This window comes from Glycine soja, chromosome 10, assembly GCF_004193775.1.
Source record: "Glycine soja cultivar W05 chromosome 10, ASM419377v2, whole genome shotgun sequence".
Taxonomy (NCBI): Eukaryota; Viridiplantae; Streptophyta; class Magnoliopsida; order Fabales; family Fabaceae; genus Glycine; species Glycine soja.
In genome coordinates this window covers 25,639,116-25,653,097 of record NC_041011.1, presented here as the reverse complement: position 1 = coordinate 25,653,097, position 13,982 = coordinate 25,639,116, and the positions used below count along the sequence as shown (strand labels likewise).

Sequence of the window (13,982 nt, the reverse complement as noted above, 5' to 3'; positions counted from 1 at the left end):
TAATGGTTTAAAAAAATATTACAAATTATAAAATTATGACAGAAATTGACATTTTTCTAATTTTATGATTTAACTATATATAATATTAAAATTAACATATAATGTCAACCAATAAATTTGACTTAGTCTTCTTAATTACAGGGTGATGAGGTCGATGTGGGATTATATTCAAGTTAAAATAATTTCATGGATGGGGACAAAAATTAATAAACTCCTCCTTGTTTCCATCGCGAAACAAATGTTTTACTTGGAAACTAGTCTGTCACTTGTGCATACGTACGGGTTATTCGCCAATTGATTTTTGCTGAAAGAATTAAAAGAAAGGTATTGTAAAAGAAAAAAAAAAGACTAACATTCATATTAAAGAGTTTTATATAGTACAGTACATTGATTGCCAAATCCATAGAACATAAGCACAAAGATAGTTCCAAACAAAGATAACTAAAATTGTCTGCCAAAATAACAAAATAGATTCAATAACAACGCTAAAACCTAATCTATGTCGTTATCGTCCCATTCTTTTTGGCGTCTAATAACAACTTCCTAGATTTTTTCATCACGCCTATAGTAGAATGACACTTCGTCTCCGTGGCTGAAATCGCTTTCTTGAAGGAATTTATACCAAGGCTGAACGACATACTTATCACCAATCTCATTGTGAAGCACGATGACATTCCATTGTAGTGGAGGTTCAAATCTTCTAAGGATTGTCATGTGGTCACTATAGTGGATTAGACATTGTGTGGCAGAGGGTGGAAGTTGCTATAGGAAAAAAAAGTTAAGCATTGAAATTAAGATTTGTATAGAAGCTATAAATAGATATGAATATTTTACTAGTGGATACGATGCAGCTAGCATGGATTGAGTGATGGGAACGGTTCAGATAGGTTTCCTTGAGGCGCAGCGTGGTCTTTTGCATGTCTGCTGGTCTAATGGTGGAGTGAAGTCGAGGTCAAATTTTGAGTGGTGGTCACAGGCCAGGAAATTTATGGTTATCGATTCTTAAATCTACAATTCTTTCCTGAATCTTGTTAGGCCATCAGCAAAGAAAAATTTGCCCCTGTGTTGCCTGACTCGAATTTCATAGCTGGCCCCATCATATTTGAACTCGACGAATTCTGGATAATCTGGTTCCCATTGCCAGTGATAAAAAGTTGGTATCTCTATGTTGTCCTGCAAGGAAAAAAAATTGTTTTAAAAAGCAAAGACAATATCAAAAGCAGCAGTGGCAAAAGTAGGCATTTGATTTTACTATCTCACAATGGAACGCTGCTTTAAACTGCAATATTAATAGCCGCCTGATTGCTTGGAATTTGATCTGCAATGCCATGAAAAAAAAGAGGAGTTAGCATTTAAGGATTCTAACTTAATAACAGAAATAATTTTTGTTGATGTTGCAAAGAAATAGAGAGATAGTTTCACAATACTAAAGTTTGAGGTGTAAATCAGTATTTGGAAAAAGATTAAAAAAAGCATGCATATTGACCAATTTGATTGGGACAACATAATACGAAGGAAGGGAACAAAATTAAAGTCTACAACCCTAAATTGGGGTGTTGCTGCAATGGAATACTAATTGAATTTAAGTTGTTTGACATTACACTATTAGGATGGACGAATCAGAGTTCTGAATTAGGATTATCAAAACAACATAACAGAACATGCATATAATATAACAGCTAAGAAGTTTAATCCAACACATGAAAATAACCAAAATAGAACATGTGTAATTCAAGCAGAGTAATGAAAACAAAAAATGAAACCATGGGTAATGGATTTAAGCATTGATTAAATGGAAGAAACTTTGAGAGGGAAAAATCGACATTATAAAAAGAACATAACAGACGATGTATATAACCTAACAACTAAGAAGCTTAATACAATACTTGGAAATAATGCTAATAGAACCCAACAAAATGCAATAGACACAGTTGCGAAATTTGTGCATAATGATACAAGCAAAAGATCAAACCATGTTGTAATGGATTTTAGCATTGATGAAACATAAGAAGTTTGACTGTGTTATATAGATTTCAGCATAATAGCTAAGAAGTTCAATAGAAAATGTGGAAACAACTGAAATAGAACGTAACTAAATTAACATTTAAAGAATTTAATAGTGTTGGTGGTGTTAAAGAACGGTTATTTCTTAGAATCTATTTAAGAATACACTATCACAACGACTGAAACAGGGTTTTGAATTAGTATCAGGAAAATATCAAAATAGAACATGCATTGCTATCAAAACAGAACATGCATGCAAAAAGACCATGCAGGGAAAGCTATAAAATACAAATATGTGTGGGCCAAATAACAACCGGCACAATTACTAAGGTAGATGACAAAGTAGTAGCCAAGAAACCTAACAAAAGGGTGGAAATAACCGAAATAGAAGGCAGGAAAAATGGATTAAGGGTTTGGCACATGAAAGAAGGTTGAGTGACAAAGTAGGAAGTCACTGTGCATGGACAATCATGGATTCAAAGCTAGAAGTCTGAAATATGTCTATCCTAAATTGCAAGTGGAAAAGTCACAAATACAGATGGTAAGATGATCAATTTTGGTTCGAGATATGCATGAAAAATGTAAGCAAAAGCAAAAAAAAAAAAAACCACCAAATGAATAGACATCGAGTGAGGTATTCGGTTTATACTGACCTTGCTTGAGGCAGTTGATGAAGCGGAATTCATGGCGACAGTGGCGTTGAGAGAGTGATTTCCTTAGAGTTGAAGTGGAGGTCGCAGAAAAAGGAAGCGTGTTTTGGTGGTCTGAGGTAGTGGGTGGTGGAAGGCTCATTGCTTTTCCAAGGGTGTAATTGGCGGCAATTAAGTGGTTTGGGAACTGTGGAGCATTGAATGCTACATCTAAGGATTGGACGTGAATGGGTGGATTAATCAATGTGAAGCTATGTTCGACCAGAATACTAGTTTACTCCCTCTTCCAAATTGATATTACTTGTTTTTATATGGGAGTGGTCTTATCGGCAAGCGCACCGGGTCGCCAAGTAAAATAATTAAAATGGAATGAACCGAGTATCGAACACAGGGAACTTGTTCATTTAGCAAAGTTTTGTTAAGTAAGAAGACATTTGCAAATAGAAATTAATGATTGTGAATTAAAGCAAAAGTATGTTCTATCCTAAGTAAAAGCAATAAACGAGAACAAGTAAGTGTGAAAACAGATATCTAAAGGCATTGGGCCCTCCTACTGAGTAAGTTGATGCAATTAAAGATGATTTTCTAATTAAAGATGTTCTTGTGTTCTATGCTGAGGACAAAAATACCAAACACAGATTCCTCCAGAGTTTGGACTAATTTAAATCAAACTTCGTTCACAGATCCCTCTTGTTGAACTTAGCCTAATTTAAACAGCATTATACTCACAACATAATAAAGAAAACTAAAACCCTGCACACTATCCCTAGCAATGCAGTTATTCAGTCCATGCTCTATCAAGTTCTAAGGAAATAGTACATTTCCTAATGCTAAAGTCCCTAATAGCACACACAAATGGGTGATCAAGCCACAAGCATACATACAATAAGCATAGATAGAAGCAGTGAACACATAAAACAACCTTAATTAGATATGAAAAAGAGTTTACATCAACTACTCAATAAGAATCCCCAATTGAGGGTTTTAGCCTTTCATGGCAAGGAAGCTTCTTTTACACTGAAGAAGAGGAATCAAGAGAAATTGCTTGAGAAGGATATAAACATGGTGACTGAGAAGGCGACATAGACATTCCTGGGATATAAACATGACCTCCGACATTTGTCACAGAAATTATGTCAGCTGCAATAACATGTTGTGCTAGCCTTGTCACAATTAACCTAGTATTGTTACACAACCCTTGAGTTTGGTCTAAGTTCCTTAACAACATTATAGGTGTTCCAATTTTGAGTGTGAGACAATGATTAGGTAAGCCAGATGTTATCAACGAATTAAGAAATTCAGTTATGAGTGAACGAAAATGACAACTTTCAATGGTTTCAGATTTGTCAACTGAATCAGAGCTCGGATATTCCATTTGTTCACCTATGATTATTTTAGACATGAAAACGCCTATTCATTAACAAAAAATGTCAAATTCAGCAAAGTTGCAACATTAATCGTTATTATGATTTTGTCGGAACTAAAACATAAAAAACACAATAAGATAATTTAGTATATGATCACCTGGTATCAATGTAAGTATATAATCATTAACTTGTTGTATTGTTTCATTTATAGAAGCTAATATTGCTTTAGATTGGAAGTATTCAGGATCATTGTGATGATGACATAAATCTGGGAATGTAGAACTGACTATACTATGAATGGGATCATTATATTCTATGATTAATAGTTCCTGTGGAATTTCAATAGTAGCATAGCCATCATTGTCATGTCCAATAATACCATCACCAATATCTATAATCCATTGTGCAAAAGACGCAATTTCTTCTTGATCTGTTGCTTGCATGTTGTTTTGTAAACGCATGTTTTTTGTCAGCCTCAAGACCTGACAATGATCCCATAGATAAGAGGAATTAATTTTTGCATTAGCAATATCAGAGTGGCTGCCTCTTGGAATGACTGGCAGGATCTGCCGAAAATCTCCACCAAAGACCATGACTTTACCTCCAAAGATTTTATTATCCGTTGAGTTGTGTTTGATGATATCTCTAAGGCTGTGATCAAGTGCCTCAAAATAGAATTTGTGAGCCATAGGTGCTTCATCCCAAATGATTAGACTTTTCTGATTTAATAGTTCTACTAATTGAGTTCCTTGATGGATATTGCAAGTTGAGTCTTCAAAAACTAGAACTAATTTTGAATGTGCAGTTCTACCTCCATGCAATAGTAGAGAAGTTATGCCGCTAGAAGCAACCATAATTACAATTTTATTGTCAGCTTTTAGTGAACTTGCGAGTGTTTTCCAAATGTATGTTTTTCCTATACCTCTATATCCATAGAGGAAAAACATACCACCTTCATCTTTATTAACAACTTCAACAATCTGGTTATAAATTGATGCTTGTTCGTCTGGAATCATCGATATGTGGTGTTAGATGCGAAGAAAAATGAATCCAGTTGAAGTATTCAATTGTAGAGGAGAATAACTAAAAGAGAAATGGACATAACAATTTTCAGAGGTGTAAATTGCTCTGTAATTAATATACCTGTCATCTGAGAAAATAGATGTTCAAACTTTGATATGAGTTCTGCATTGTTGTAATTGAGTTCAGCTAATATAAGGCTATTGTCTAGATAGTGTTGGATCGAGTGGCCTCAGAATAATTAAGAAGGGGGGGTTGAATTAATTATTCCTAAACCTTTACTAATTAAAAAATTACTCTTTTAAGGCTTTTACTTTTGTTGTTAAGAGAATATGGAGTAGAAGAGAAACTTAATAGAAAGTAAAAGCGGAAATTAAATGCACAGTGGAAAGTAAAAGAGTAGGGAAGAAGGAAACAAACACACAAGAGTTTTTATATTGGTTCGGCAACAACCCGTGCCTACATCCAGTCCCCAAGCGACCTGCGATCCTTGAGATTTCTTTCAACCTTGTAAAAATCCTTTTACAAGCAAAGATCCACAAGGTATGTACCCTCCCTTGTTCTCTTTGAACCTAGTGGATGTACCCTCCACTAGAACTGATCCACAAGAGATGTACCCTCTCTTGTTCTCAGTCAAACCCAAGTAGATGTACCCTCTACTTGTACCACAAAGGATGTACCCTCCACTGTGTTAAGACAAAGATCTCAGGCTGTTAAACCTTTGATACTTTGTGAATGGGGATACAAAAGAATTCTCAGGCGGTTAGTCCTTTGAACACTTTTGTATTAGGGAATGGGAAGAATCAAAAGAATTCTCAGACTGTGTCGTTTTGAATTCTTTGACAGGGGAGAAGGGAGACACAAAAGAATTCAGACGGTTAGTCCTTTGTTCTTTTGGAAAAGGGAGAAAAGAGACACAAAAAGAATTCAGGTGGTTAGTCCTTGGCGAATTCTTTTTGGCAAAGGGAGAAGAGAATGAAAAGATGAATAGCACAAGTTTTCAAGGTTTGGAAAAACCAAAAAACTTCAGAAAGCTTTTGGTACAAAGAAGAAGAAGAAGTTCAAAGAGATTCAAGGCTTGTAAAGGATTGTATGAAATAAGTGTTCAAGATTCTTGAAATGCAAAACAAAGACTTGCTTTTATAGACTCTTCATGTCTGGTCAAAAGGACCATTCAGAAGAGTTATAACTTTTAGAAAAACTTAAAACCTATTTGAAAAAGTCAAAACCTTTTTGAAGAGTTACATCTTTTGATTTTTTTTCAAAAACAGTCACTGGTAATCGATTACCAAATTAGTGTAATCGATTACACAAAACTTTTGAGTGAAAGGATGTGACTCTTCACATTTAAATTTGAATTCCAACGTTCAAGGACACTGGTAATCGATTAACAAAACATTGTAATCGATTACAGCCTTTTGAAAATAATTGGAATGTTGTAAATTGAGTTTGAAAACTTTTTCAAACTCATTTTGATACTGGTAATCGATTACACCATTATGGTAATCGATTACAGAGAGTAAAAACTCTTTGGTAAAGATTTTGTCAAAAACTCATGTGCTATTCAAAGTTTTGAAAAAACTTTTTAATACTTATCTTGATTGAGTCTTTTCTTCATTCTTGAATCTTGATATTGATTCTTGAGATCTTGAATCCTTCTTGATTCTTGAACTCTTGACTTGTTCTTGATTCACTTGAGTTGTTCTTTGATCTTTGAGATTTTTTTTTCATCACCTTTGTCATCATCTTTTATTGTCATCATTGTTATCATCAAAACACCTTTGAATCACATTCACCATGAAGCTTTGCTTCTACAGATAGGTTGGGCAATTCGCATCTTCTGGATATGGCATTGAAGGATAGTCTGTAAGCGATCTTTGATTTGCTTGCAATAGTTGTTCAATTTCAAGCAAGACCAGATTTTGAAGAGTCCTATCATCAAGCTGTAATGCTAAGACACAAAAGGAAAAAAAGTCAAATTATGTGTCAGATCAATATTCATTTGTGTCATGGGAAATTAATACTAACCTGGACTTGTTGATGATTTTTTATAATTATAGACAATGTCATCAACCATCCAATGCCAAGTTTGGTCGCAAACTTGTTCAGGTTTGTTCATTGTTGCAGTTAAAAGTAACAACACAAATAGCTTCCTTATATAATGTGCTGAGCCCTAGTCTTTTGCTTCTTTGATTGCCTCAATGAATTCTTTATCATCTTGCAAAAGACCCATAGCAAAACATGCTTCTCTATATGTAGGGTATTGAACATTACCAATTGCTCTTAAATCCTCAAATGAAGTAAAATAATTCGCCTGTAATTGGTGGGACCCATAGTAACCTGCCAATGGTGTAGCCTTTCTTCCTAAGCTGCCAACATCTTTTCTTCTTACTATATACAAACTTAGAAACAAATTCTACATAAGTAAGACTTCTTCCTTCAACAAAATTTTGGTTGATGTTCATCCATGAAATAAACTTTGAATCTGAGATATTTGTTTTAGACAGCACATCATCAATATCATCATGGTCTTCATAGACAACATTATGTTGGCCTGGAAGATGGAACTGTAATCTTTCAACAACAGGTTTTTTGCCATGTATTGGAAACCCAAAGATTCTCCAAGTAGATTCGCAGGGACATATGTATCTGTCAGGAAGATAGATGTAGGTGTTAAAACAATAATGGTCAAATAAATTAGAGATTAAAGTTTAATAATACCTGCAATCTAGATATTCTTTGATCTCATCATTATGAGTACTACCATTGTGAATTGGATCATTATCATCATGAATCAAAACAACAGTTACTCTATCATATCCTTTGTTGATGTACTTAAATAAATATTTGATAGAAGTGCTTTGGTTACACCATTCAACATTGATATGAGCTTGGTATTTTCTAAGCAATCTTGGATTGTAAGGTACAATATACCTGTTATCAATTATAACACCATTTTTATGAATTGTGTGACCATTGTTTCTCCTACGATAGACTAGATAACCATCTGCATCTAAAACAATATATGGCTGGAACATTTTAGGATAGAAACGACTGCACTTGCCTTCTTTCATGCATGGAGATAACACCATATGGTTTTTTTTACTAATGAATGCAGTTCTGGATCATCTTGCTGTGAAGGTATCTCTGGTGATATAATTTGATAAATTTCATTTGAAGATGGATATTTGTTACCGGGATGTAAAACAAGTAACAAATGGACATGAGGCATCCCCTCGGTTTTGAAATTCTATTCTATACATATATGCAATTCATTAGTAAGACTATTAATAGACAACAATTAAAGTTATCAGATATGGTTGTGCGGTTAATATTAACAGTGCAAAATAAGTATCTGGCATATAATATAAATTCACCAAAGTTAGAATCAACTTACATGCAATAACTTTCCCTAGCATCTGATTCTTTGTTAGGTCCATCAACATTTGTTCATACTTTAGTTTGAAGACTCTGGAGATTATGTCTGGTCTATCTGTTGCTTTCAGATTCAAGGGATTCAACAATCTATGGATTTCAGGCCAATTTGGATTGTAGATTAAAGTAATAAACAGATTTGGGAAGCCCACATGGCTGCATATGGTCATACCATCAAAGTAAAGTTAATCCATATAGCATGGACTGCCAACAAAAGTTAAAGGCAAAATGACTCTTTTACCTTTATTTAGGCCTTTTGTGCTTCCATCATCCAAAGAGTGTTGTAAGCTGCAAAACTTGTCAACTCGAAGTTTTTTTTTGTTGTTTCTGATGTAAGAAAGCCTTTCTGATTCAACCATAGTATACCCCTCAACAACAAATTGTTGGAATAGTCTCCTAGAATACAACAAAGTTTTTGATTCATTTGATCTGCATTATAGCCTGTAAGCAAATCACTCCCTCATTGTAAGACGATTTCTCTTCCTTTTCTTGCTACCTGGTGTACTACTATGTAGGATATCAGGTCTATATCCATCTTCCCTGTAAGGAAATAGGAGAGGGTATTGTAGAGCTAGATAACTAGAATGTAATTCATGGATCCTTTGTAATTGTCCATGCTGGGTTTCAATAATAATATCTCTTTGAATTTGCATCAAAATTGCCTACAATTAGTGCTGCAACTTCTGGAACAGTAGGTACATTATATGTACGACCATCTTTTTCACGGTTAGCAATCAATTTCAACCTGACATTATGCCATCCTGAAACTTTTTGCTTGCACGTTGTATTCATCTAGCTTCTCACTAAGTTGTGAAACAATGTGTGCTTGAATTTGATTATGTGGACTGTTGACAAAAGTAGACAATTATATATATGATGATTGCAAGCTTAGCAATGCAGAATAAAGAATTGAAATATGTTTAAATCTAACATTCTTTATGGATGTTGTGCATTCATAATAATAAGAATGAAAGAGTAACTACCTTACTGCATTAATCCTATTCTGCACTTCATTTTCTGTGTCAAAGATATACAATTGTGCAAATTGAGGTTCTTTCCCAGGCATTGGTAACATGCTTCCTATTCTATGACATGGTTGACCTTGAATTCTTATTGTAGGAGGTCCTCTTGAATGATTAATTGATTTGTCGAACTTAATACTAGTAGAAGTAAAGGTAAACATAATGTTATATGTCCTTATGTTTTGTTGGTAATTTTTACTATCAGATGTATCATGATCATACAAAAGTTGGTGGAGATATTTAGGTGGATTTTGTAACAATGGAAGTTCAACTTTGCCACCTCCACAACATAAGTTGAATGTTGGGTTTGTAGTACTTACACGTTTTGAGATTCTTTCATCATACCACATATTTGCATTACAGTGGCTACATTGCATGAGTTGGTCACCAAGATCAGAGTACCCTGAAATTGTTTAATGACATATGGCAAAATGATGTTGGCTATTGAAAATGTTTTAGACAAAACATGTAAATTGGAACACGATAAACAAAAGGGGTTCTGCACAGTGCAACCCATCCGAGGCTAAGCTACTAACATAGTGTTTAAGAATATTAATTGTTACCTTCTCTGTTAATTGCAGGCTCATTAGCTGAGGACACAATTTTGATTTTCAACTAAAGAAATTGAAGCATACCCTATGAAAATTGCACTTAGATCAGGTTATAACATGATAATCTTGAGATTTAATTTGATAAAGTAGATTTTGAGTGGTACCTTGTGTTGATCAGAAGCCTCATCCTCTGATGAATCAGAAACATTAGCTAAAAAAGTGAATTAAATCTAAGTTAAGTGGAATCTATTTTGATGAATCAGAAGCCTCATCCTCTGACCATAATGTTGAATGCAACTTACAGCTTGGTTGCCTTTGTGTAACAAAAAAATGTGGACATTGTATTAAATTAATAAACTAATTACAAATGTTAATTGTAATTTGGAAGATAATATTTTAAATTGCTTACAATGATTTTTTGTATATTATGAACACACACTGACATGTGCATGCACAATGTGGTGAGGCTGATCATCAACTTTGTGTTGCCTGATACATTTTCTGTTCATCCTTGCTTGTGCTGGATCAATATGCTTTTCATGTTGATGGTTATCCATGTTCTTGATACTTGTTGTTAATGTTGACTGAGTTATAAAATTTTCAGTGATTTCTTGTTGGGATGTTACAATACATGGTGGATTAAAACTTCAAAAGTATGTAATAAACACTAAGCATAAGCGAAATGACTAAAACTATGAATGTTGACAGTTGGTTAAATGGACCATACTTTCATAAAAATGATTAGACATGAAAGTATAGGCATGATTATAGCCATGGTTTGGCAGCATTGATAAGAAATTTGATATGAAAGATGTTATGAATGGCAGAAGTAGGGTGTCAATCTAGGCAGAAATTGTTTTTTCTTTTTGCTTGGGTTATTAATCGTACATCATATTGGGAGATATGATGAAAGATGGAGTAGATTTATAAAATATCCGATTCTGTATTTGTCAAAGTTAAATCAAGGCAAACATGCCATCTAAAATAACAAATGAGGCTAAACAATGATTGATAATAAATAAATACTTAATTACATATCATTGATGATTTAAGATCATGTGTGTAGAGACTTGAAAGCTGATACTTTTGTCTTGATGTGTATATTTTGTTCTTAGAAAATTAATCAGATATGAATGTTGGTTTAGCTGTCATGGTCATCGATGTTTCGTGGTAATTATTTCTAAGATGTTACTTTGTTTTGGTGTGCATACTTTGTGCTGAGACAATTAACCATGTACTCCTTAAAATTAGATGCTTTAATGGCCCCCTAAAACTTTGATTGAAATTTAAGGTATCATTTATATCATCATTGTCAAGAACATGTTTTCTGAATTTTCTCTCCAACCATCTGTGATTTGTATTTCCAGATCTTACTTGTTTCGTCTTTCGCCATACATTTGAATTCATAACATTTGCGTAGGTATTGTATGAACTTTGACAATTTGTCGAGTTTCTTGAAACATGCCTTTATAACCATTAATATAATCATGCTTTGTCTTTATTTATTTTAACGATTGAACAAATAAGGATTTTGAAATATAGTCTAATAGTTAAGGTGAGACCGGATAAACAACAAAACTTAAACCCCACAATATTTGGATACAAAATAAGTTTGAAATTTTAACAAAATTTGTGATTAAAGTTTTACAGGAACACCACAGCAAGAGAAGTAAAGTTGGGAGCGAATTTACAATTTGCAAAAAGCAGGCAAAAAAAAAATTGGTTTGCACAACTTGCAAGCAACCAAATGCACTAAATTGCGTCATGTTTTTTTAATTTGTTAGGTGAAAGCTGTGCAAGTGAAATTTGAGAGCTCCTTGCTTCATCATCGCAGTCCCGAAATGTCTGTCTCTTTGTAGGTGTCAATGGGAGCCTGTTAGTCGATGAATATGACTAACTTTTGTGTAATAAATCTGTGAAAATTATATCTAACTCCTCCCATTTAAGGTTATTTTGTAGTGTTGTAATTACTTTTTGTTAAATATAGGTAATAAATACTTAGTACTCCCATTTTGTGTATTTAATAATCATTTCCTTTCAATTTCAGGTTAATTAGGCAAATTTGTGAAGTACAAATTTTGATCTGCTCGCTAAGCCAATCTGCTGGCTTAGCGAGCCATCCACTGAGTGCACCTCTCTTGCAGCTAAGCGCGAGGAAGAATCTGGAAGAAGGATGAGCAGGACACATGCGCTAAGCGAGAGCTCATCCTGCTAAGCGCACCGCTTGCATGCATTCGCTAAGCGAGAAGCCGACCGCTAAGTCGAAATTCACTTATGCTCATTAAGCGATCCAGAGTTGCGTTAAGCGCGCAAGCACCAACAACACCTATTTAAGCCTAAAATCAGAAATGGAGAGGGAGTTTGGGAAATTCTCGAAGCTTTTGCATGTTTAGAGATTTCTAGAGAGAGAAAGGTCCAAGTTCCAGAGAGTTTTGAGAGCTTTTGCTGTGCGAAGACTGGCAGAGAACTGAGCTTGAAGAGGAAGCCATCCTGAGAGAATGAGATGAGTCTATGAGAGATTGTGAGGTTCTAGAGGTGGAGGAGACATCCCCACCACTTGTATTTCTTCAACCCTTCATTTTTCTCTTCTCTTTGTTGTAAAGGAAGCTTCCCAGATATGGAGAGCTAAATCCTCTGTTGGTTCTTCCTTGTAGGTACTTGATGTAAATACCTATATATCTATTTAATGATGTATTATGTGTTCTCTATGCTATCAGTAGGTCATTTCAGTGTGCTTTTGCCTTGATCACGTAGATACATGCTTTGTTAGGATCATTCAACAGTGGAAACTAGTCTGATTCTTAGAACTTGATAGGACGGGGCTAGTTTATTGTATTATCACGAGGGATCGGGGTACGATAACCTAGTTGTTTGTATGTTTATCTTAATGCAGTTCTGGTTGAGTTTAGTCCAACAAGAGGAATCTGAGAATGATGCTTGATCAGGATTAGGCTAGATTATCACGAGGAATTAGGGTTTAGCATTTCAGGAGACACCATAGAACACATGAGCATTGTTAATTTGAGAATATCCTTATAACATCAGGCACCTAATAGGAAGACCAACACGTTGTCTACTCATCTTTACACATCATTACTCACGTGATTTTCCTTTTGAATAGTTAGTTTACATACCTGTTCATAGTCCATACATATTTTTTCATACTAGACACCTATCCACTGAATATAGCTTTACCCAGTAACACAAGTTCCCCGGGAGTTCGATACTCGGTTCTTACCGTTTTATACTACTTGCACGATTTGGTGCACTTGTCGGGCTCGACCAAGTTTTTGGCGCCATTGTCGGGGAACTTCTTTCTATTTGGAAAGTTAGTTCAGTCCTAGGTGTCAATTCTTTATTCTTTGGTTAACTGTGAATATTTGCTTTTGATTCACATTTGTTTTCCTCTTGAACTGGATAACTGTTGTTTTTGTTAGTGTTTTATATGCATAGATCTCCCACAGGCAATTTAGTTCTATTGGACTTGGAGATTGAAGCTACATTAAGAAGGAACAGAGCCAAGAGGAGAAGAAAATTGCTGCAAGACAGGACAATAGCGTCCATTCTTGAGGAAGAAACTCATTTTTCTGATTCTTCATCATCTAACTCACCATCATCAAAGGAGTCCGTGACATATTTACCAGAAGCTATTATCATGGCTGATGAACACCAGCAAAGGGTTACCCTTGAGGACTATTCAAGCAGTTCAGTGTCGCAATTCTTTACTAGCATTGCACGTCTTGAAGTGCAAGCTCACAACATAAATTACCCTCAATCTTGGATTCATTTAATACAGGGGAACCTATTCCAAGGATTACCCAATGAGGACCCTTATGCACATTTGGCAACATTCATTGAAATATGTGTTAGTCGATGAATACGACTAACTTTTGTGTATAAAACTTGTGTATATTGTATCAAACTTCTCCAATT

At 34.7% G+C, this 13,982-nt stretch overlaps 1 protein-coding gene and 2 long non-coding RNA genes across 3 annotated transcripts; all 3 read right to left on the bottom strand.

Moving 5' to 3' along the window:
• Positions 1–383: 383 nt before the first annotated feature.
• On the bottom strand, positions 384–3,366 carry LOC114371067. Its single transcript, XR_003658001.1, has 3 exons — positions 2,658–3,366; positions 1,261–1,318; positions 384–1,173 (listed from the first exon to the last, which is right to left on the bottom strand). It is a non-coding gene; the product is annotated as an uncharacterized LOC114371067 (long non-coding RNA).
• Positions 3,367–3,666: 300 nt separating this feature from the next.
• On the bottom strand, positions 3,667–4,710 carry LOC114371562. The gene is made up of 2 exons (XM_028328963.1): positions 4,179–4,710; positions 3,667–4,064 (listed from the first exon to the last, which is right to left on the bottom strand). The coding sequence occupies exons 1-2, from the start codon at positions 4,708–4,710 to the stop codon at positions 3,667–3,669; spliced, it is 930 nt and encodes a 309-aa protein (XP_028184764.1).
• Positions 4,711–6,793: 2,083 nt separating this feature from the next.
• Positions 6,794–10,972, bottom strand: LOC114371078. Its single transcript, XR_003658005.1, has 6 exons — positions 10,214–10,972; positions 10,062–10,134; positions 8,718–9,901; positions 8,439–8,632; positions 7,070–7,690; positions 6,794–6,992 (listed from the first exon to the last, which is right to left on the bottom strand). It is a non-coding gene; the product is annotated as an uncharacterized LOC114371078 (long non-coding RNA).
• Between the last annotated feature and the right edge of the window lie 3,010 nt (positions 10,973–13,982).